Source organism: Centroberyx gerrardi, chromosome 21 (genome assembly GCF_048128805.1).
Source record: "Centroberyx gerrardi isolate f3 chromosome 21, fCenGer3.hap1.cur.20231027, whole genome shotgun sequence".
In the NCBI taxonomy this organism is placed as follows: Eukaryota; Metazoa; Chordata; class Actinopteri; order Beryciformes; family Berycidae; genus Centroberyx; species Centroberyx gerrardi.
In genome coordinates, this window is record NC_136017.1 from 4,832,899 (window position 1) to 4,858,725 (window position 25,827).

Genomic DNA, 25,827 nt, shown 5'->3' on the forward strand with positions numbered 1-25,827 from the left:
ATACAAACAGACATACACTAATAAAAGCAAAAGATACACATATGCCTTCAAACCTACATCTGAACATGTGCAGAAAGAAAAAGAAGAAAATAATACGTACATGAATAACAGCAATAATAACAATGAATCAGATATAATATCATCAAATACTGGGGGGGATTAAATGCAAAGAAACATGACGAAGTAGACAAAAAAAATAGACAGGTTATACAAAATGGGGGATGATCAGGTGGCAGAGAGGTTCAGGTGGTAATTAATGGGCTCCAGGTTTTATTGAAAATAGATAAATAGATACAGGTATCGTGGTTTGTTGTATTCACTGATAAGATGATACCATTGCTGTATAGAAGTGTGATTTTTTTTTGTTTCTCCAGTTTGTTAGTATGCATTTTTTGGCCAGAAGAAGAAGGATCCAGAGTGATTTGCGAGGTTTCTGGCTTTCAAAAGTCGCTTTCTGGCCTGCACTCTTTTTGTAACAGGGTGGGTGGGGATATTATATATATATATTAGATATTTATATTCTTTATATCACCTCCAGTAGCATGTGTGGTTCACAAATGACTCTTTATCTTTATATTTTTAACAGCCGCTGCAATGCTATCCCTACACAGCACTAGTCCAACATGACCACTAGATGTCAGCATCATACAACTGATCAATGTTTCTTAAACTATAGAAACTAAAGGGTTTTTATGAAGGGTCTCCACATAATGAGAGGCTCAACTCACTTCATTTTGGTCCCGGGATGATTTGATTATGAAAACAATTTAAAAAGTCTCACATTTGCTATTGTTTGATGAGGCCAGGCCACTATTATGTTTCAATTATGGTAGAAACTCACAGGCTTTTCATTTTGTTGGATGGAAAACAACAGAAATGTGTTTCAGTGAAGAAGATGATGAGATGTTGACTCGTGAGATATGGAGATATGTACAATACAAAATGTCACTATAGGAGTATTATAGTGATACCATAAGAAATAAAAAAAAACCCACATACGACAAAGTACAACAAGATCACTCTAAACTCACTATTGAGTAGCACAGACACACTATAAGTTCCAATAGGAATATTATAGGAATATTACAGTGATACCATAGGATATTAAAAATAGAGTACCATAAAGTACGATAAGGTCACTGTAAACTCACCGGTGTTCAATAGTGAGTTCATAGTGACCTTATTTGGCTTGTCCTATAGTATGGATATAATAAACTTTATTAATATTCCTACAGGGACTTGTAGTGTGTTTGTGCTGCTCAGTAGTGAGTTTATAGGGATGTTAACCTACTTTTTTTTTTATCTCCTAATATTATTATACCCTAAAATAAAAAAATAAAAAATAAAAAATTATAGCTAAAATAAAAAAGCTCTTTCAGTAACGCGTTACAGTATTGCCAATACTCTTCCCAGTAACAAATTTTTAGCAACACTTATAATCATAGTAATTTTATATATGTATATAGCCTATATATTTTTAGAATTGTGTCATTTTCATCACTTGGCTTATTTTAATTAGGCTACTGATATAATTTTATTCTAAAATTGTAAAAGATTATTATGTAAAAAATATATAATATTTTATTTTTATTTATGTATTTGTTAGTTATTTACCCATTTATTCATGTATCCATGCATTGATTCATTAATTCTTTGATTGACTGATTGATTGATTGTTGCAAGTTGCAAGCATCCATGTTGCAGGTTGGTGTTGAGCAAGTAACACACACACACACACACACACACACACACACACACACACACACACACACACACCCGCCCAAAAAAAAAAGAAAAAGAAAAAAAGAAAAATCCCAACAACAACACACACACCCCTTCCTAGATACAGATGCACAGCTCTCACCATGGGCTCCCCGACGGCTGCTGTCGGCTCTCTCCGGCTCTCGGCGCTCTGGACCCGGACGCTGCCAGCTGCCCGGGTCGGTCCTGAGCTCCGGGTCCGACCCGCTCCAACCAGACAGCTGAACGTACAGGCGACGACGACTGAAGCGGGGAAGCACAAAACTATTGACGACCTGCCGGGACCCAGTCTGGCCACCACGCTGTACTGGTTATTTGTTAAGGGCTATGCCGACAAGAGCCATGCACTGCAGGTAGGACTGTCAATCACTCTCCGGTCAGGTTTAAGTACACAGGGCTGGCTTAGTTACTCACAAAAGCACAGAAGTATAATGCGTTTCTCTTTACTCGTCACTTATTTTGGAATTGGTAAAGAGAGGGAAATGTAATGCCATTACTGAGGTAGTGAAGTATTAGTATATAGAAGTTACTGAAGTATTCATTCGTTAACGTTACTCAACTCCTGTGAAATGTGCACTACACTACCTTAGCCGTTACCACCCACCGCATAAACCAGCCGTTTCCATATTTTCAAATAGTCAAACCGTTATCGTGGTTTGAAAAACGTCAATGTTGAGTGGTAATGCATTACTAGGTAATCTATTACTTTTTCCGTTAACGAGTAGCAATGATTACTTTAAATTTCAGTAATGCCGTTATAGTAGGCTAACTGATAAAAGTAAACGAACCTGAAGTTAGTTAACGGTTCGCAGCTCCCTCGCGACCTGTGATAGATAAGACGTTTCAAACAGGCCACGCCCACAAGCCTAAGTCCCTCCCCTTCCGGTGGACCACCATGGGACCTTATTTCGGAAAAAATATGTACGTTAGTCAACGGCGAGAGACAAATAATTGTTTGATCCCATTTGAATTGTGCCATGAATTACACATATTATGTTTTGTCAATTTAAAAGATAATTTTGCAAGTCAAGAAAGTCGCAGTTTGTCATAAGACTGTTGAAGTATAAGACTGTGAAAATACGTAATTAGAAAGACTACACACCAAAAAGTCGTGCAAGTGACGTAACATTCTCTGTCCACAAGCTACCCAGAGCCACTGAAGCTAAGTCCCTCTCAGATAGCAGGAGGATTATACACAACCTGGAAGGTAAGAACGGATTTAAACTGGTTTAGGATAGTTTTAGTACAGTGGGGGCTAACGTTAACGCGATGCCTGTGTGTTTCCTATGTTTTGTTCCATGTTGGTGTTGGTGACGTATATTGTGCGAGACGAGAGATGTAGTTCACTGAGCGGTTTCACACAAAACTAAACGTTACTTTACTGTTTTACAACAAACTGTGACTTTCTTGACTTGCAAAATTATCTTTTAAATTGACAAAACATCATATGTGTAATTCATGGCACAATTCAAACGGGATCAAACAATTATTTGTCTCTCACCGTTGACTACCGTACATATTTTTTCTGAAATAAGGTCCCATGGGGGACAGCGGAAGGGGAGGGACTTAGGCTCTCTATACCCCTCTGTACAATTTCTATGGGCAAAACAAAAAATCGACATTTTCTGTGGTTGCTTTTTCTGTATTCTGATAATTTATGTGAAATGTATATGGTATAAACCATTTGTCGTTATCTTTTCACAGTTATCATAGAACAGCATCATCATTAAAATGTTTTTTTTCTGGAAGTCACAAAATGCTAACAAGCTAGCAAACTTCCGTTCAAGAGAGGTCATGCTAGTATTTTGACACTTAAAGAAAAAACATTTTAATGATCATGCTTTTGTTTGACAGCCATGAAAAGGTAACGTCAAATTATTAACACCATACATTTCACACAAATTATTAGAACACAGAAAAAGCAGCCACAGAAAATCACTGCACCACTCTCCATTAACTTTGTGTGACTGAACGCACGTCATTGTCATTATTGCCCAAATTAAACATTCCTAAAAGCTGTTGTGTGGTGGGCTTCACAGCCAACAAACTTAAAAACCATGAATTACAGTTTTTTGGGCTCCCGAGCAAAACAAGGGAGCCGTTAAGAAGAAAAATGTGGATCCAGGTCGTAAAGAGAGAGGCGCTGACAGTGGCTCATGGTAGAAGAGGGGGAAACTTCGGGCCCCCGAGAGTACACTTATAATGTGGCCAGTATTTTGTCACTGGTAAGTAAGTTACCAGCAATTATCTAGTTATATTCTTGTAAGATAACCTGTATGTTAAATGTGTTTAAATGCTACCATGTTGTCCTAACATTAGGTTGCTACTAAGCTAACATTACTGAGCCAGTTCCTCTCTATAAAACAGATGAGTTCTATAGAGAGGAGTTGTCAGTGAAACCTCACTGACTTGTTAGCTAATATAAGATAGTTAACTTAGCAACAATCCACTTTAACAACTAGCGTCGCTCAAACTTATAGTCTGAAAAGCATAGCTAGCTGTATTTCAGATTTTTAAATATGAAGTGAAATTATTCAAGGTCAACTTATTATCATACCTGGTGATTAAATTAAGTAGTGGTAAATGTCGAAGTATTTCAGGCCACTGTGTGGGATCATTTATCCTGATGGAGGCCAATTAAGTTCATTTTTTCAATGTACCTTTCCCTCTCTGTTGGAGGAAGTGTGCCGAAATAATTCTTTGACAGACTTGTCTACTCGGAAAACAGGAAAAACCTTGTCAGGCTGCCGTATCTGAAAAGATTTCCTCCTGACCGCCGCTTTTGCCGGTTTGTTAGCAACATTGTTTTCCCCCACGGTGGGCGTGGATTTCGAAGTATGACGCGCTCCGCAGTGTGTCTATAGAAATTCAATAGGGTTTCGCACTTGTACCTCACTTTGCAGGCGTGGCCTTTATGCCGCGTCATCACCATTCTTATCTATGTGCAGATCTGGGACGATTCGATTTTTTCCAATGATGTTTTTTTTTTATGACAAGCAGGAAATGCTTTGTTGCCACTGGTACTGCAACATGTTTATGTAAACAAATGTATTTTTAAACTATTCAGTGCTATGCCATATAGAGCATCTCAAGGAAAGTCCCGCAGCATAGGATTCAGCCTGACACCAATGGGTTTTCATAGCCTACTTAAAATGGGCTTAAACCTGCACTAAGCGATTTCAGACCCTATAACCAGTCCTGAAACTAACGTGTGATATGTGGAGATTTCCTTGAGTCGTAATGATATAAACAAATAGCCACACATGCTGTGGTCAAGCTGTGTTGTTGTTTTCACCTCTTTTCTAAAGCTTGTTGTCAAAACAAGGACCAACCAGTAGCTTTTCATTTTTTTAAAACTAGCTTGTATCCTCCCTCGCTGTTAACAGCGGCGCTCTCCCCCTCCCATCCCTGAAAAAATTCTCTTAATGGTGGAATCGATGAAGCGAGCAAGGAAACATGTTCAACTAGTAAACTTGCTACCTACCTCTTCACTTGTCATTGTGGGACATGTAACTTTCAGTGGGAGAAAAATCTGGCAAAGCGAGACTGGCAACCGGCGACACTTCTCCGTAGACACGTTTAACTTAGCTAATAGTCTTTATGCATCCTTTGGAGCCTCCGTAGTCCAGCAGCTTTGCTGTGGTTTATTTAATGTGTTGCGGTTTCTGTCACCCTCTAGTGGTTGGAAAATCACATAGTGCAGCATTGAAATGATCTTTTTCATACGGAAGAGGATTAGGGCCAGATGTGAAAAATTTACTTGAGTTCTGAGTTTAAAGTCAGAATTCTGAGATTCTGAGATTAAAGTCAGAATTCTGAGATTCTGAGATTAAAGTCAGAATTCTGAGTTCTGACTTTATTCTCAGAATTCTGACATAAAACTCAGAATTCTGACTTTACACCTGTTCCACTGAACAGTGCCGTAGACGCGGCTACACTACTACTCTTCCCTCTCCTCTCCTTGATGAGGGGGATACAAAGTTCATCCAGTTGAATTGTCCTCGACCGGAAAGAACTATTTATGTTCTTAGGTGTGAAGGACGGATTCTGTCTGAGTGTGGCACCCCTCAGGTCCCCCGCGTATCATAAGACAACTTGGGTGGACCAACAGGGCACAAGTCGCTCACTCTCTTAGCCGAAGTCAGAGCAAGCAGCAAAGCTGTCTTAACTGACAACAGCTTAAGAGCAACCTGCCGAATCAGTTCGAAAGGCTCCTGAGTGAGAGCCTCTAAGACCAACGGCAGCTCCCCATGGGGGGCAGTGGAACATATCACAGGACACCTCCGCCTAGCCCCCTGTTGGAAACGTTTCAAGAGTGCATGGCCAAAAACCAACCTCTCTCCAAACCCCTCATGACAGGAAGAGATTGCAGATGCATACACTTTAATAGTAGAATACACCAATCCGGGGCTGTTGTATGTCCTCACTAGCACACTCTGACTCGAGAGAGCGGGACAGAGGGCCGGCAGCTGTGAAAACTCTCCCGGCTTCGCCCTGTTGTCCCGTAGGTCCTCGGGGCGGTTTCATGTTACTGAGCCCGAGGTGGGGGGTTACATAACAACCGGGCAGCCGCAGCAGAGTTATATTGCAATAACAACATTACAATATTACAACATAACAATAATATTACTCACAGTTGGCGGGAGTCGGCGCCACGGAAGATGACGGTGCAGCTTAGCCCTGTCTTCCTCTAGACGCTGGAACCACCGAGTGGCCAGGAAGATGGACGCTCCAAAGATACCTCAGTTGACAGCAGGGCGCCCAGTAGGTCTTCCTTGTCCTTCCTCTGAAGAGCAGTGAGGCCCAGCCACACATGTCAAATGCTGACTGTGGATAGGGCCATGAAACGGCCCGTGGAGGTGGCAATATACCTGGTCAGGTTGTTCATTGTGCCACCAGATCCAGCTCATCAACCGAAAGGGAGGTCTTACCTGGCGTTACGTTCGACAGAGACACACCCAACAGACCCAGGTTGTTGGCCACCGCCGTCGACTGAGCCGCCAAGTGGAAAATTTAATTTAATTTAAAAATCCACCACGTCTCCTTATCTCTTGGCTGTGGGGGAATAGGCGGAGCGGCTCCAGCCACAACGCCTGCACATTCTCCCACACTTCGTCCAGGGCGGGGGCAAGGAAGACCCGCCTGGTCTCCGTTGCTAGCCGGTACACACCCTGGTCCAGCCGATCAGCATGACATGAGCGTTCGGGTCATCTCCACGGCCCTCCTCATCATGAACCTGCCTCATCCATTGAGGAGGCAGGGAAGCGGAGGTGAAGGAGGTAGCTTGAGCGGAGATGGGGAGATGTAGTCCTCGCTGTCTTCCTGCAGTATCTCCTCCACCCCTGGGTCTAGGGAGAAATCCAGCGGCGGGGAAGTCGTGACCGGAGCAGAAGAGCAGGGCTCGGGTGAGCCGTCGCTGCTCGATATCGGGGAACTCTAGCAGTGTTGGAATGAGTCCCACACTTAGATAGATTGGCAGAGCACGTGCATGCAAAGTTTTCAGTGTGCTGACTCGACTAGATGAGTGGCTAAGCCAATAGGGCCCTGTTGAGGGCGAAGCCTGTGTGAAATAGAACACAAAAACATCGTTCCTCAAAGGTCAGTTTAAACAGTAACATTAAGTCAGTTTTGAAATGATTAACTGGATGGACTGCGACAATTAACAATTTCCCTTGTTTATTATTTACTAAGCAGTTAATAGTAGAAAGAATCCCGCACACGCACTAATCGCGCACTCGCAACTAATCACCATTTAATACTTTCCTGACTTTTTGGTCTTACTAGACCTTCTTCTGAACAGGTATCATGACAGTGAACTCTCTTATGTGGGACAGTAATTAGATGAATTTTGGATCCTACATCCGACACAGGTGGCACTAGTTACATATAACAATAAACAAAGTATCTACACAACAATTCAATTAAATAGACAGATAGATAGACTTGGTAATTTCAACTTAGTAACACATAAAAGCATGACATACCATGGAGTTACCAAGTTGAAATTCCATGACGTGGCATGCTTTAATGTGTTACCAAGTTTTGTTGAATTGTTGTGAGGATTCAAGAATGATTTATGAAAGCCGTAAGGGCGATGTCTTACATTCTTGTTGAAAACACTTTTTGTAAATCCTTTTTTATTCGTATATGTAACTAGTGACACCTGTGTCGGATGTAGGATCCATAGCAAGAGAAAATCAATCCCTACCTGCAGTTGGTTGGAGTAACTAGGACAGGTCGTTCACCTGTAATGTTGTTACTTTACCCAGTTATGAGTAGTGTAACAAGTTACTAGGCTATTTCAACTTCAGGAATAGCTTTACAATTTTACTAATTGAATTAAATTTTTTCATAATTTTATAATTTGAATAACTTTTTAATTACATAAAATACGTAAAATATTTTGTTTATATTTTATTTATTTTTTATTTTCTTCTGAAATTAAGATTATAATAGATATATTATTATGCCAATAGAGTATAATAATAATAATAGAATCCATAATATGATACACTTTTTATAAATGTATAACCTTATATAACCCTAACCCTTTATAAATGTATATTTCTATCTATCTATCTATCTATCTATCTATCTATCTATTTCATTTTAACACACCCAACCGTGTCACAGGTTGAACACAAGCGTCTGTACGGACCCATCTGGCGCTCCAGGTTCGGCCCGTTCGACATCGTGAACGTGGCGTCTCCGGAGTTCATAGCCCAGGTGATCCGGCAGGAGGGCCGCTACCCGGTCCGGGCCGAGCTGCCGCACTGGAAGGAGTACCGGGACCTGAGGGGACAGGCCTACGGTCTGCATGTGGAGTGAGTTGACAGAGAGACATAGAGAGAGAATAGAGAGACAGACAGAGAGAACATAGAGAAGAACGTAGACTCCAAAATCGAACAACATCAAACAAACATCGATATTTGATCGTCAACTTGAGTGAAAATCGATCAAGGTTTTTTTGGAAAATCTGCATCCCTAATTCTACGATCTTGGGAAAGTACAGTAGGATCTAATCTAGAGGAACAGTAAAATTCATTAAACACAAATAATAGACCTGATTTCCATCTAATCTAATTGAGGAACATACCAGGGATAAGAAAAGGAGGCATTAACATGGCATGGATCCAGGTGAATTTTTTGAAATGTATTGGATTGATGTATTGATTACTTTGTTTTTTCTTTCTATGTTTCCCATCTCTGGAGCAGTGAGTCTTGGTCCAGCCCATATTACCCCCCTCTATAAGTTTATACCATATGAGGAAATGCTCTGGTCTCTTCACTCCTTATTGGATAATTTAACTATTGTCTGGTTGGCCTATGGTGGCTTGTTCCACTGATTACCCAAACTGATATAGGCTATTGTCTGGTGTTGCTCTTTGTCTTAAGATCTGATGATGTAAATAAATTATGGCACAGTAGTCATTGGTCTGCCAGTAATTATCTCATGGTGTTAGCTTGGTTTTCCTGGCATTTGTCAAACTCATACACATCAGAGCCAAAGGCAAAAGTGTTGTCTGAGTCCTGTCTCAGCACGGTTTTGCTAGTTTGTTCTTCAGTACACCATTGTGTCTTTCCACCAACCCCCCCCAGTCTGCAGGGTTGGTGGTGATATGGACAATGGAGGTTTTGTTTAATTCCCAATTCCAGGCACAGTTCACTCATTATCTGTCCTGTGAAGGGAGCTCCTCTGTCACAGTGTAGAGCATGTGGGATGCCAAATCGGGGAATTACTTCTTTCAGCAAGTATTTGGCTACAGACAGTTGTAGAAACAGCTTTTCTGCAAGGCCAAGCTTCAGGCCATTTAGTATCCTTTCATAACCTTCACATTTAGGCATATGAATAAAATCAATTTGGCTCTTTTGTTCGTGAACAAATCAGAATTTGATAAGCCCAAAGCAGGGCTTTCAGGAGAGCATGCAGCAACCTGGAATCCACTGTCTGCAGTAGCCAGTCATGCTCAGGAAATGACTCATTTGTTTCTGAGTAGTTGGTTTTTGAAAGGCTTGTATTGCAATCTCCTACACAAAAAAGACAGACTTAGCTGCGTGTCAGTTAGGATGATTTTATTTTGAAATATTGATTGTTTACCATTTAGCTTTGCAGCTGCTACAAGTTTTAATTTTCTCACTTTTTGTGTGTTAGCGTGGAGCACTGGAGCAAATGGATGGACACATGGATGATTTTGGTGTCTGTGTTTATCGCTTAAGGCCAATCTCCCAAAAATTTGGTGCATTCTTTTAAACGGATGACCGTGGTTCAAGCTCCCATGGCAAGCATCCATCCTGCTGAAGTGTCCATGAGCAAGACGCTGGATAAGACAACACTCTAGATAAAATATCCCTAAAGGGTTCCATAAAGAACCCCCATATGTTATATGTTTGTGTATTTACCGTCTGGGTTCATGAACCCGTCATGAAGGGATTCCTCAAGGTACCATCATGGGTTCCCCTAAGTTTGTAATGTGAAGAACACCGTAGAGTTTCTTCAACGCTCTTTTACTCTTTCCTAACGCCGGTTCCCCTCCTGCTCCCCAGTAAAGGAGTACAGTGGTACCGAATCCGCAGCGCTCTGAACCCCAAGATGCTGAAGCTACGGGAAGTGACGGCCTACGCGCCCATCATCCACCAGGTGGTTGGAGATCTGCTGCAACGCATCGAGCTTCTCCGCCATCGCAGCCCGGACCAGGCCACTGTGTCCGATCTGTCCCCCGAGCTCTACAAGTTTGGCTTCGAAGGTACGAATTACTGCAAATACTGAGGGGGCGATTTTTCCTGTGATTAGGGTAGCATCAGTATCTGATGTTGTTACAGACTTGCTCTTATGTGATGTCTTTTATCCTATTAGTTTTTTTAACAATATATTGTTTTTACCCTCTTATCCTTTTAATTTACTTCTATAAATTATAGATGTTTGCTTTTGTTTGTTAAAGATTTCTGCCTAGCTCCTTACATTGATTTGAATAGCAGCCAATTCTATTTAATGCATGGTTTAAGATACTATAAGCAATCTGATTGGTCAAACACACATTGTTATCGTGCTGATAATTATTTTATTGATTAATTATTGATTTGTTGAATGATTATCAATTGCTTTGCCAACTCTTATGGAAACCAGGAGTTAGAAATCTTGCTTTCTCCTGTTTTTTATTCTTCTGTATGAAATCTACTTTGAAGGAAACTTTTCAGTCACACATGCATTGATAACTGTGACTGGTAGCCCACTTCTCAAGCTTCTCGGCTTTAGACTTTACCTCCAAAATATAACATCTTCGCTCTAGAACCTGTGTAAACCTCGTCCCTTGCAGGTATCTCCTCCATCTTGTTCGAGACCAGGCTCGGCTGCCTGCAGGAGGAAATCCCCAAAGACACGCTGCGCTTCATCAGTGCCGTCAGCGAAATGATGACGCTGTCCGAGACGGTGCTGGTCTTCCCCCGCTGGAGCCGCGGCATCCTCCCCTTCTGGAGGCGCTTCGTCCAGGCCTGGGACGACCTCTACGACGTAGGTAGGGAGCAAAATACAGAATAACGGGAAAAAAGATCCGCATAACGTAGAGCATATGCAATTTGGCGGATGATAAATACCATGAGTGCATAGATTTTTTTTTTAGCTTGGATGGCCCCAGCATTTCTCGAAAGGTGAAAGAACTGTGTCTTTATTTGGTTGCATCCAATTTGTGAGTGCTAAATAAAAACCCAGCTATTTTTGAAAGCGCTGGCTATTTTTCCAGGCCTTTTTTTTTTTTTTAAGTGTTTGAGTTTTTTGCGACTCTTGTGTTTGACTTGATCACCTCCAGTCTTTGTGCTTTTATCTTCTCACTGGTTTACACAGTATTGAGCAAAATAACCAAATTAAGCTGAACAAAATGAGAAAATTAAGAACCATTCATTTTTGAATCATGAACTTCAAGGTAACAAATTGTTCCCAAAATGGACACATTTGATTTTGGCATGAAAGCCTTAAAAACAGACTCATACCTGTCATATCTTATCCTCTACTGAATAGGAAGGAGAGATTTATTGTGAGTTTGTATATGCATCCATATCTGTTCACAAGGGTGGATGCATGCTTATATGTTTGTGTGTGCGCATGTGTGTGTGTCCGTGTGTGTGTGTGTGTGTATGGCAGCCCAGCGCCTAATTAACAAGAGAATAGCTGAAATCGAAGCGCAGGTGTGCAAAGGCGAGCCGGCGGAGGGCATGTACCTGACCTACCTGCTGTACTCTGACAAGCTGTCCCGGGCCGAAGTCTACATCAGTATCACCGAGCTGCTGCTGGGGGGGGTCGACACGGTGAGGAGGGGGGGAGGGGGCTCCCTCATTGTGCTGAGTTCAGTGTTTTTATCTCAGCGCTGCGTTACGTTCCGCTCTGCTTCCTGTCAGTCAGCTGACACCCACAGGAAGAAATGGAAGTCTCCTCCAGGAAATAATCCCTCAAAAATAAACTTTACCGTCACATCCATGGCTTTTTATTCAGGAAGTCTTTGCTAGCCGGGACAGCAGTTCATTTTGAGCGAGGTAGGTTGTAGGGATGTTGTCAAAATTCAAATAGGCTTTATTTGCAGGACAAAACACTGTGTTGCCAAAGGAATACGTGGTAACAATTGCACCAACAATATTGAACACGGACACATTGAGAACATGAACCAGTCAGGTTTAAATATAATGACAGGATCATTCAACAGCAATTCATGAATCGTAACTGATCATATTAATTCTAATAGCTCCAAAAATGTTATATTTACCTATATTTACATATGGCACAGCATACTTTAGAATAGTATAGCCTCTGTCTGAGGTTATGGCAAGCCAACGACATCATTCACATTTCATCCTCAACCAGTACTATTGTACTTGTTTTTCTGACAGAGTGGTAAAATTTAGAAATATTCCTTGAAATGTCAGGTAGAAACCCTCCCTTTATGTGGTTTTACTTTGGGCATGAATATAAAAAGCGTGTTTGTCTGTCTGAGGTTACAACGTCTTATAACTTCTATCTATCTCACGATTATGATTTCCCAAGTCTGCATTTTGTCAGATTTTTTCCTGTGTACTCTTTTCATCTTTTCAATCTTCATGTACATTGATCTTTGTTCTAGTGTAGACATGCAGTAGAGGTGTGATATAAGTTAACCTCAGGGCATCAGACTGATGGGGATAACACTGTATTGTCAGGGTGTTGCTGGAAAAACAGCATACGTGCTCAGTCACTTTTCATTGCTCAATATTTCAGATATGCAGATGATTACAGCCAACAATACTCTCAAATGTGACTATTTCGTAAGCAAGGGTGGTGAAAGAGCTAACAGCTTAAGGCATATTCATAAGTGATTCATTGATAACTTTGTAGCAGCAAGTTTCCAATGTGTCATTTAGAGGATACATATTTTGGAATGAATATTTTTGTTCATTGCGAAATTAATTTATTGTAAAATGTCTTTTACAAACATGAGCAAGTACAGAGACAGTCACAGTTGCATTTGTTTTTACATGCAGACACACACACACACACACATACACACGCAGTCACACACACACACACACACATACGCTGTCACAGAACCAGTCAGGTTGCATTCCCAGGTCGAGGCTGGGCTTGTTTGGCTGCTTTCGCCTGCTGAGGTCTGGGTGAACACACCAAACTCAAACTTCAGCACCGTCGGCTGTAACATGAGCCGACCGCACGTTTCACACCTGATATTTATACTGGAGGTGTTTGGTTCCAAAATTAGGTAGCTGAAGTCCTTTTACAGACTGGATCCTCTTTACTTTAGAGATGTTGAATGATTAATCTCATGTAGTGACTGTTTTTTTCCACAATGGATAAAGTGTTTTCATTTGTGGATTCTGAACTAGATCCTGTAATGATTAATGCGGTCGATGCTGATGATCGTAGATTCGGGATGTAATTGGATGTAAGACTTTTTGTGTTTTCTTTTTATTACCTCTGCTAAAGAAGTTGGCCTCAATGTTTGTGAGCAAGATATTGGGAAAAGTTACAAATGGATTTGGATGAAATCTGGTGGACAGTTAATCCTTGGTGTTGATCCATGTCTGGGATTTCTGCCATCAGAAGATTTTCCTTTCTTAGGAACAGCTATTATGCTACATTCATGTGCTGGTGGAGAAGTCCGACATTCGGGACTTCCAAGTCGGCTGCTAAACAGCGTTGCATTCAGGTGCTTTTTTGTCGGAAAATCAAAACCCAGAAGACAAACAATAAACAAACTTAAATTGATGCAGAGGCTGCCGAGTGCCGTCTAGTTTATATCGATGTATCTTTGCTTGTTTTTCTGTTTCTTCCTTCCTTCCCCTCCCCTTCTCTCTTCCTTCCTTCCCTTCCTCACCCATGTCGTCCCCCCCCCTTCCATCCCAGACCTCCAACACCCTGTCGTGGACGTTGTACCACTTGGCGCGGGACAGCGGGGTGCAGGAGCGGCTGTACAGGGAGGTGAACTCGGTGTGTCCCGGCAGGCGGGAGCCGACCTCCGACGACCTGAGCAGGATGCCCTACCTGAAGGCCACCATCAAGGAGACCTTACGGTGAGCGGTGGGCTTTACATGGACCCAGCAAACATTAAAGTTATAATAATAATAATAATGCATTTTATTTGTGTAGTGCTTCTCAAGAGTCTCAAAAATATGTGGTTAAAAAAAATGTGGTGAGAGGTAATTTCAGAGCAATTTGTGAATTATTGATTTGCTCACACACCTCAGCTGTGCGTTTCTTATCAAATAGTGTGTGTGTGTGTGTGTGTGTGTGTGTCTCAAAGATTGCTGCCCTCTCATGTATGATTAGAGATGTCCTTATTTCACCACTAGCTGTTAAGTAGCAGTCTTGTTGGCATTTTCCTCACACCGAGGGAGCGGGACAAATCAGGATGTTACACAGACAGGGTTATATAAGGACAGGCCAAGCAGCCAGGAGTGTGTGTGTGTGTGTGTGTGTGTGTCTCTGAAGCCAAGTTTTGACATAGCAGGGCAATGCTGCAGTATGGTCAGACCTCAACACACACTAATGCAAATCTAAAGCCGGTAAGAGCGCAAATTAGCCTAAAAAATCTCAAATTTACACTTTATCGTTTCAACCCGTAAACATGTTATTCTTGCATAGAATATAAACTGATTTAATCGTAGTGTTGTGGCTTTTTTGGTGCATCGGCTTAAACAAAGACGCCCCAGACACAGAAACAAACCTCAGCAAGCATTTGACAGATATCAGAAAAGCATCTGAGGTCCTGATTTCACAAAGTGATGCAGGAAGCAGGTCATGTGTTGTTTTTTTTCCCCTATAACTTGCACAAACACTCAAGGCAAGAGAACAAAATTTTCATTCCAGCTCCCAGCGGCAGCGGATACTTGGCAGATGTGTTTGGTATTTTTGGCACAGTTTTGTTCTCTAAAGGTAACACTGGCTCGGAACATAGTGTACCACCCATCAGACATTATCAGATATAACCCTGCGAAAACAACCAAAAAGATACACATGAACTCTCCCACCATTTTGTCACTGTAAAATGTTTCACTCCGTCTCTGATTTGGAGCCTGACTGTCTTTTTTCTGGCAGCTTGTATCCTGTGGTTCCTGGAAACGGCCGCTTCACTGTAGAAAATGAAGTGGTTGTGGACAACTACTGGTTTCCAAAGAGGGTAGGTATTACCGACACACAGGATCGGACACAACGCTGCCTTCAAGTTCCTCCGGGAGTTGTCACGCATTCGAGGTCGGAAAGAATAAGAAAATGGACCCCATAACAAAAGTATTTCTTTTTGGGCTGATGTTTTACTTTAGAAATTAAGCAGCAAGGTGCTACTTTGTGCTGCGGAGGCAGAATGATGAGGAGAAAATCCATGTCAGGCATGCAACTGATGTCTTAATTTATTGAAAACAAAAATGTGTGACACGAAAAGTCAAACAAAGAGTGAAAATAGAAACCTACAGCAATACTAGTTATGTACATGGGAAGACAAACAATCAATTATCAATAAATCATTATTACCATTAGTTGCTGACGTGACTTACATGCTCTCCATCCGCTAAACCTCACACAATGACAACGCTTATAGAAAATTCAGACTTTCCCGGTCGTATTTGCCACTTTTTTGGGTCGAAACATCCCAATATATAACATATATACTGTATATATTTTTTATACTTTTTATATATTGTCACATTTCATTTATGTCTGTACATTGCTTTATGTCAGGCTGATTGACCATAATACAATCTCTTTTTTTTTAAGGTAATAAGATAAACAAATCATGAGCTTCAAATGTAAATCAAACATCAATTACTAAATTTAGAGATGGAAAAACAGAACAAAACCAAAAACTGAGTTTCCAGATTAATGCCATGATTATTGCATTGTGGGTGATATAGTTGTTGATTCTGTGTGTTGAATTGAATGAATTAAATTAAATTGAAATTAAATGCAACACACAACGCTCCATGCAGCCGTTTTATCTCATCATTCTCTCTTCCCCTCTCTCTCTCTTCCACTCTTTGTTGTATTTCTTGCATGATTGTCATTGTGTTTTGTGATTGATTGTTGATCAGTTACACTTTGAGAGCTTGTGATGACTTTTCCCCTTCCCCTCTTTCTTCCCCATTTTCTCTCTCTCTCTCTCCCATTCTCTCTCTCTGTGTCTCTCTCCCAGACTCAGTTCCATCTGTGTCACTATACCGCCTGTCACGATGAGGCAGAGTTTGCGGATGCGGAGCTCTTCATCCCGGAGCGCTGGCTCCGTGCTGGAGCACCCGGCAGCGGCGGGGCGGCGGCGGCCGGCGGGTACCAGCATCACCCCTACAGCTTCATACCCTTCGGCGTCGGGGTACGAGGCTGCGTGGGCAAGAGGGTGGCAGAGCTGGAGATGTACTTCGCCCTGTCCAGGGTGAGTGAGAGAGAGAGAGAGAGAGAGAAACACTTTCTCAATAACATTACAGAAGAATTCAAGTCGGTCCATTCATGAACTGAATTCAGAATGCATGGTGAAGTGAATGTGAAATTGTCTCCCAGCTGTAAGGAAACAGAATGTGAACTGAATCGGAACGACAGGAGACAGAACTGAATTCCATGAAACTCCGTTAAATTCCACTTCTAAGAGAGTTTGTCTCGACTCTAAACATTATAAATCAAAACATTATGAATCAAATAAAAGACAGTTCAACAAATTCAACAGCACATTCAGTCATAATGTATGGATCACCATTACATGTTCTGCATCAAATACCAGCTGAAAGGTTCCTTTAACATTTTATGATATTCAGTATTGATAATATATAACACAATGTGTAATCTCAGATATGTGGGAGGAAAAAACAAAAAAAAAACATGGAATTTCACAGAATTCAATTCCAATTCTGTTTCCTGTAGGTATTTTTCCAATTCCAATTCCTCAGCTGAATTGGATTTGATGAGTTCATACATTAATTGACCACGACCCTAGTGGTGACATCACCTGGCACCAAAGATCAGCCAATAGCAGATGGCCATTTCAGTAGCATGCTTGTTACCTTTAGATGTCAGGCTTTACACAGATTTGTGTTTGGTGTTCAGTGACTCTTTAATTAAAGCCCAGTATATCAGTTTAACCCGCCAGTCGTCGTCTCGCTGGTTAAATCCCCTCTTCTCTCTCTCTCTCTCTCCCTCCTGCTGCAGCTGATGCAGCACTACGAGGTCCGGCCTGAAGACGGGGCGCCGCTCGTCGAGCCCAAGACCCGAACCCTGCTCATCCCCGCCAAGCCCATCAACCTGCGCTTCCTGCCCAGGGCCTGAGGAGGGCGCCGCTGAGCTGGTGAACATGACATGTTTTATAGGGATGGGACGATATATCAAAACTCAATATATCGCGATACAAAAAAGTGACAATGTGTATCGTGGAGCAGAAAAATGAATCGCGATATCAGCTCCATTTTATTCTGCTGTAGTAAACACAAATGAGACGCTTGACCATCGCAGTTTCACAAGCTCTCCATCCATATTATATTATTGTCACTTTGTAATGACATTTTTAAATTGTTTATATTCTAAATCAAATCAAATCAGACTTTATTTATATAGCGCCTTTCATGCAAAATTGCAATACAAGGTGCTTAACAATACAATGAAAATACAACAATACAGTGAAAATAAACGGTAATATAAGGAAATGATAGTATAGGAAATAAGAGACATGGTAGAACAGAGAGACCAGTGTAGCAGAGTAAAAGAGGGTAGATTAAAATAAAATGGATTAAGAGAATGCTAAACTAAAAAGGTGTGTCTTAAGATTTGTTTTAAAGGTGTTTACAGATTGTGATGCCCTCAGCTCCTCTGACAGGCTGCTCCAGAGGCGAGGACCATAGACACTAAATGCCGCCTCCCCGCAGTTCTTTGTCCTCACCCTGGGAACAACTAAAAGGACCTGAGTGATCTAGAGGGAGCATACATTAAAAGCATGTCTGACAAATACTCAGGCGCTAGTCCATTGAGTGATTTGAACACCAATAAAAGGATCTTAAAATCTATTCTAGAACTGACAGGCAACCAATGAAGGGACTTTAGGACAGGTGAGATGTGTGCTCTCCTTCTGGTCTTGGTCAGTACACATGCTGCTGCATGCTGAATGATCTGTAGCTTATTTATAGCTTTCTTAGGTACAGTAATTACAGTAATCAAGCCTGCTAGTGATAAAAGCATGCATAAGTCTCTCAGTATCTGCCTGGGAGAGAAACGGTTGCACTTTAGCAATATTTGGTGATAAAGGCGATAGGCGAAGGTGATAAAAGTGATAAAAGGCGGTTTTAGTGAGATTACTGATGTGAGATTCAAAATGCAAATCAGGCTCTGGAAGCAGGCCAAGATTTTTTGCTAGGGGCTTTGGCGTTTTGTGCCAAGGATTTTAAGTTAGTGCACAGTATCTCTCTCTGGACCTTTGCTCCGATAATTAAAACCTCTGCCTTGTCTTTGTTAGAAATTTTGTAACATCCACAAGTTGATATGATCAATGCATTGAACCAGTTTATCAATAGGGCTGATGTCATTGGGTGATAAAGAGATGGACAGTTGTGTATCATCGGCATAGCTATGAAAATTAATCCCGTGTTCTCTGATGATATTTCCCAGCGGCAGCATATAGAGACTGAACAACAGAGGTCCCAGAATGGAGCCTGGAGGAACCCCACATGTTATGCTAGTGTTAGCCGAGGAGTGGTCACTTGCAATGGAGACAAAATAGTCTCTGCTGGACAGATAAGTCCTAAACCAATCTAAAACTGAGCCAGAGAGGCCAACACACTTCTGTAGTCTGTTAATAAGGATGTCATGATCGACTGTATCAAGTTTAAAAGTACTAATATTGAGAGTTTCTTGTCATCCATGTTCATTCTCAGGTCGTTTACAACTTTAACTAGCGCTGTCTCAGTGCTGTGGTGAGGACGAAAGACAGATTGAAACTTCTCAAATATACAGTTGAAATTTAGATAATCATTTAGCTGTTTAAATACTAATTTCTCAAGAATTTTACTTAAAAAAGAAAGGTTTGAAATTGGCCTGAAATTGTTTAGCACTGAAGGATCCAGGTTACTTTTCTTTAGGAGAGGTTTCACGATAGCAGTTTTCAGTGCAAGGGGGAAAATACCAGTCAGCAGGGAGTTATTTACAATCGCTAGCACTTCATCCTCTAGACAATTAAACACAGTCTTAAAAAAGGTGGTGGGGATAGGGTCAAGTGAGCAGGTGGAGGGTTTTAGTTGCATCACTTCATTCCTGAGTATTTCTTTATCAACAGCAGCAAAATCATTCATAGCAGTCTTCATAGCAGAGGGAAAGTGTCCAAAGACATTCAGTATAACAGGGTTTAGATCCAATCTGATTTTTGTTATCTTGTCTCTGAAAAATGCTGCAAACTCTTCACATATTGATATTGAGGTCATGAGAGAGTGGCTTTTTGGAGCTGGATTTATGAGGCTGTCAATAGTTGAGAAAAGCATTCTGGGATTATTATGATTTTTAGAAATCAGCTTTGAGAAATGAGCTTGTCTTGCATTTCTAATTGCTTTGTTGAAGATAGTGAGGTGCTCTTTAAAAATATCGTAATGGACATGCAGCTTAGTTTTTCTCTATTGACGCTCAGCTTTTTCTTTAAGTTAATAATGTCCCCAGTTCTCCATGGTGGTTTCTGTTTAGATTTAATTTTCTTAGGTTTGGCTGGTGCTATAGCGTCAATAGTAGCCTTCAGCTTATTAGTAAAATTGTTGACTAAATCATCACAAGAGGAAGGAAGGATCTGTGGGGGTATGTTATTAATATGATTTAGGAAATTTTCAGCAACTTCAGAGGTAAGATAACGTTTCCTAACGAGCTGCTCAGTAACAAAGCTAGAGAAGAAGAAAAAAATACAAAAGTCAATTACAGAGGATACATCAATCCTTAGACCATGAGTGATAATTAGATCCAACGTATGGCCGCGGTTGTGAGTCGGCCCATTAACATGTTGAATAAAATCCATGGAGCTCAACACATTTAGGAACTCAGCGGCTTTAGAGTCGGCCGCATTATCTACATGTAGATTAAAATCACCTAAGACCATAATGTTGTCATAACTGGTACTGACAATAGACAACATTTCGGTGAAGTCATCTAAAAAGATAGGACACTGTTTGGGGGGTCTATATATTGTTATGACAAGCACAGGGGGTTGGGATTTTAACAGTATAGCATGATGTTCAAAGGAGCGAAAATCACCAATAGGGATATTTCTACAGTTTAGTGCGTCAGCAAATATAGAGGCAGTCCCACCGCCTTTTTTACCATGCCTTGTAGAATGCTCCAAACTATAGCATGGAGGGGACGTCTCAGTAAGGACAGCAGGTCCGTCGCTGTTTAACCAGGTTTCTGTTAAAAACATGCAGTCAATTTTATGTTCAGATATGAGTTCGTTAATAACAAAAGTCTTGTTGCTTAGTGATCGAACATTGAGAAGTGCCATTTTTTTCCATCCAGTCTTTCTTAGTGCAGGACGTGGAACATTTAATGGGATGGAGATCAGATTACTTGCAGTTATACCACGAGTAGTACAGTTTAACTGATGGTTAGCGGATCTCAAATGTTGCCTGTTGCGAATGTTAACTGGGATGAAATTAGACTGAAAACAGACTGCCCGACTGGCAGAGTTTAGGGAGTATTTGTTTAGTCCAGGCCCCTTGTAGTGACCATGACAGACTGTAGTAACCATACAAGGTAACTGATTTAATTGACTTTGTTCTATTGGCACGGGTGATTACCTAGTGGGGGCATGGACTTTCTCAGTCAACTATGACAGTGTGTAGGATGGCAAAGTCCATGTTTGCAGAGAGAAAGTGTGCACCAGTGCGGTTGGGATGGAGTCCATCTCTCTTATAATATTCACTACGGTTCCAGAAGAGGTCGAAATTGTCAATGACGTGGATTCCAAGGGTTGTGCACTCTGCCTTGAGCCAGTTGTGGAGAGAGAGAAGCCTGGTGAAGCGGCCGCAGCCACGCCTAGGAGTTGGAGTTGGACCAGAAATCAATTGGACCAGGACAATGGTCGATGGGGGAGGGTGGTCTGGCTGAGATGAACCAGGTGGATTGCGGGATCTGTAGGATCTGCTGGACTGAGGATGCCGGGATCTGGTTGTGTATGGGCTGGATGTAGACGCAGCTGGAGCAACAGACACAGGGACAGTAGACACCGGGGCAGGAGCAGGGACGACAGGGTGGGGCTAGGCACTGGAGGGGCAGCTAAGGCATCAGGAAAACCAGCAGGAGGTGCAGGCTGCGTGGGCTGGGATGTATGTAACCGCTCCAGAGCATGGAACTTATTGCTGAGGTGAAGGACTTCTACGGGAGCGAGAGGCGGTGACTGTCTGCCTTTCCACTGTCCTCGTGAGGCGGTGGTCCAGGCCCCAGAGGGAACGCCTTCTGCGGTGTTTATTTCCCCGAGCAACAATCCAGGGCTCTGGGGCAGAGGGAGTAGAGCAGTGCAGGTTCTTTAGTTTAGCCCCCAGGCTGGACCAGGGATCTTCCAGGGGGACCGGTGGAGCTGTCAGTATCGACCAACCATCGAGTCAGTGTGCTGCTCATCTTCCTTGATCTGGTGCAGGGTTGAAATTCGCCCCCTCCAGCTCGGCGATCCTCTGACCCAGGTGGAGGCAGCTGTTGCAGCCAGGTGGAGGGGTGAGCGGAGGCATGGTGCTGGTTAGCTGCCGGGCTGTAGAGATGACCGGGAGAAGTCCACTAAAACTTTTAAGACCAGCGAAGGTATGATCGCTCTGAGTTTCTTCGGGACCGGTCCGAGCAACGATCTAGAAACGCTAATGTTTTTTGTCTAGCGAGCCAATGGCATCTTTAGAAAGATCTGTGTCTCAGAAATAAACAGAATTCTGCACAGTCAGACTTTGTTGTCACTGAACTTATATTTATTACATCGTACATCGTTTTTATTGAATCGTGAATCGCGTATCGAAATGTGAGATAAACATATCGTCCCATCCCTAATGTTTTCCATTTCAGATTTCCATACGCTGGCAACTTTATTTCTCAGAAGCAACTAGCGACAAATCTGGTACTTTTGCTGACCATCAGGAATGATGTTAGTGTGTTGAATCCCGAAGCATTTGGTGACAAATCAGTACGGCTGATGCCAATTTGCTCAACTTTATGTATTTAACCATTTACCAGACAGGTGTTTTGATAGATTTAAGGTCATGCAATGCTGAAAATGGAACTTAAGCGTATTTTGAGGATGATAAGCATGTTAAAAGTAATGCTGTGTAGAGTTTACAGTGTTTGCTACAGAGTTTTCTACTTGAAATTACAATTTGAAGGCCGTTCCAGGTCATTTTTCCATGCAGGAAGCCAGAGTTTCCAACTTTCAACATCTCTGGAATGCAGCATTTTCCCTGAGGGTTTTACAAGATTTGGTAGTGACTGAGCAGTAAGACTGTAAAGAACAACTCTGCAGTCAATAGCTGAAGATTATTCAAAACATCTAATATCACAGCATGTGAAATGACAGTGGGTTCAGCTCTGCACACCATGTGTTGTCATGTGTATCAGGAACAAACAATATTATTAATCTGTTTCACTTTCCATCCTTTTTTTCAGACTTGTGTAAGAAGAAGAAAACGACATGAAGGCAATTTGGTTACAACAAACAAATTAGTTTGTTTAGTGGCTTCCGCTCTGTTGCGGTTTCCTCGACAGCTCTTACCACACACACACACACCCACACACACACATACACTACTTTCCCTACAGCCAGGTGGAAGGACCTTGGCTCAATCAATCCTGCCTTTTATTAGGGTGTGAACTATGAACTCAACTCTAGACTTTGCCTTCTGCATGATAAGAAACATAATCATATACTGTATTTACAGTGACCATATATTGTGCTGCTCTAAGCGTGTGTGTGTGTGAGAAAGCTTGCTAAACTCCAGTGCATAAGACTTATTTGAAGATGACTGTGTTCATGTGTTATTGAAGTGTATATTGTGACTCTTCTGTATGCTGCCGCCATCTTGCCACTTTTTTACCATCAAGGACCATAATGGAAATCATTTCTAACTTTATTATGTTATCCTTGGCAATCCAGACTGTTTAGCTGTTTTAAAGAATCATCAACTAAAGGAAATTAAACTAAAGACTAGCTAAAGTGGAAGTTCTGGTTTATTTATTCACTGATTTAAATTGGTTTTGGTCACTGGTAACTGTTTAAATCTGGGAAAAACAAAACAAGTGTGTGTACATGCATGTGTCCTCTTGGTGTATACTGCCCCCTATTGACGACAGAGGTGAAAAACATCCCATATTGATTTCATACAGGTGAATTCAGGTGAATTAAGCTTCACAACAACAGTTCATTTGTTACATCTAGGGCAGGCCAATTCAGTCAAAATGGACAAACTGTAGTTTATGCATAGGGAAACACTGAGCGGACAGCTTATATCTAATGACAAAATCTGTATAATATTCCTGTAATATTCCTATAGAGACTTATAGTGTCTCTGTAGTGCCTAATAGTCAGTTTATAATGACTTTATCTTACTTAATGTCATCTGTATCTCCTATGGTATCACTATAATATTCCTATAATATATTACTATAATATTCCCTATAGTTTTGCTGTGATATGTGTGTAGAATCCTTATAAAATGTATTATAGGATTACTGTTTAGCTCTCATAGTATCTTAACACTGTTGTCGCCTTAAATGTCGCACAAACAGAAATAGTTGAAACCCAGGCGGCCCTGCACGTTGTGAAGACGTGGTACAGCCCGACCAGTGTCAAGCCAGACACAATAATAAAACACTACTTCCGGTTTGAACTTTCAAAACAAAACCTCTTTGGCGCATGTCTTGTAATGTTTTTTGTTGTGACACAAAAGCGTGAAAATAAAGACTCTTTAAGGGTTTGTTTTCATAGCCATATGGACTTATGTAAGATGCCACATATATATATACATGTTTGTTTGTTTGTTTTTTTTTTAGCCTAAATGATCCTAACACGTTACTTGACCACATGCTGCAAGAAACAGCTGGTCGAAGACGGGATCTGATATGATGGCTTCCTCCTTCACCGGCGTGTACAAATAAATAGATGTGAAAAATAGACACGTAAAAGTTCAATTTTTTTCTTCAAATCAACTTTGAACATGTCAGAAATTAAAAGTGTAAGTCCACCATTCACCTTAGTGTCCATTCTCCACTAGCATGCCCAGACCAAATTTCAAAATAAGAGTGATGTATGGATTAAACATGCACATTGTAATATACAAGATCACAATGCTGTATCATACAATGCTATTTATTGGGTTTCATTAGGTTTATTTGATCCATAGATCACTCTTTTTTAAATGACCCTATATTCATATTACTGTGCATCACTCTTACATAAAAGACACCATATAGCCTAAATTACATGAGTTTGATGCTGCTTACTCTGATGTATACCATGAAATTCTGCCATAAAGATTGATGTGATTCCGTTGCCTTAGTTGTAAAGTCATAAATCAAACCAAAACCTACCAGGTTTGCAACTAAGAAGGATGTCTGTCTTGTCACAATTTATTTGCTTTTATTTTGAAGGCAAAATCGCCCAACTTCCTGTCGTAATACGGCTAACTTTGTCTAACTTGACGCCGCTCATCCAGCGCTGCGTGATGGGCGTCCTGCCGCTGCCAGGCACTGCAAAAAATGACGAGCTCTGCATGTAATTTTACTTTTTACACAGACATCAAGGTCACTTCAGGATATTTTTCTTCAAATTGTCTTCCTACACAGCAGACCATTTTGCTGGTTTAAAAAAAAAAAAATTGACTTTATTTATTATTATTCGGGATGATGTCACTTGTTTCAGAGATTTTGCTTGAAACAAGGGAAATTATCCCAAAACAAGTTTCTGATTTCAAGATTTACTTTATCGTTTTGTGATAATTTCTTGAGGGAAGTTGTGCATTTTTTAGAAATTAGCAAAATTATCTGGCAGAGCAATAAGATAATTTGACTAAAGATATGATGAAATATTGTGCATTTACCCGCTGGTGGGAAAGTTCAACATCAGCGACTTCCAAGTTGGCTGTTAAACAGTGCTGCATTCACGTGCTATTTAGATTAAAGGTTGTCATAAGTTGCGTCATCATAACTCGGAAACTCAGCTAGCAAAATCCCCCCGAAGAGTTCCAACTTTGAACGGCCTTCATGTGGAATTTGAAATTTCACATGAATGCCTTTCAAAGTTTTTTTCCCCCCGACAGATCTGATAGCACATTATTATTATTTTTTATTAACAAGATAGCCTACTCAAATACACAAAGAGGAATAGCTGCATATTGCTCATCAGAGTCATAAATCATAAACACAGCAAATCACAACTAACTAAATAACATTTAGCCTAAAATAAATAAGACAAATAAATATATATACATAAAAAAATAATCAAATTAAAAAAGAGCCAAGTGCTTCATGTAGGCAACCCATATTTAATTAAAAATTAATCTAATTCGTCAAATGTCTTTACTGCCTTCACTTCATTTTTTTCATTTTGTATAAATTAGTGCCAT

General features: G+C 41.1%; 1 protein-coding gene across 1 annotated transcript; it reads left to right on the plus strand.

Annotated features, from left to right (window-relative positions):
- The first annotated feature begins 1,824 nt into the window (after positions 1-1,824).
- Positions 1,825-24,379, plus strand: cyp27a2 (cytochrome P450 family 27 subfamily A member 2). The gene is made up of 10 exons (XM_071910655.2): positions 1,825-2,114; positions 8,395-8,585; positions 10,306-10,505; positions 11,076-11,273; positions 11,897-12,060; positions 14,144-14,310; positions 15,335-15,416; positions 16,425-16,658; positions 17,426-17,561; positions 22,874-24,379. Exons 1-9 carry the CDS (start codon positions 1,866-1,868, stop codon positions 17,540-17,542), a joined length of 1,602 nt encoding a protein of 533 aa, XP_071766756.2. The 5' UTR covers positions 1,825-1,865; the 3' UTR covers positions 17,543-17,561; positions 22,874-24,379.
- Positions 24,380-25,827: the final 1,448 nt, after the last annotated feature.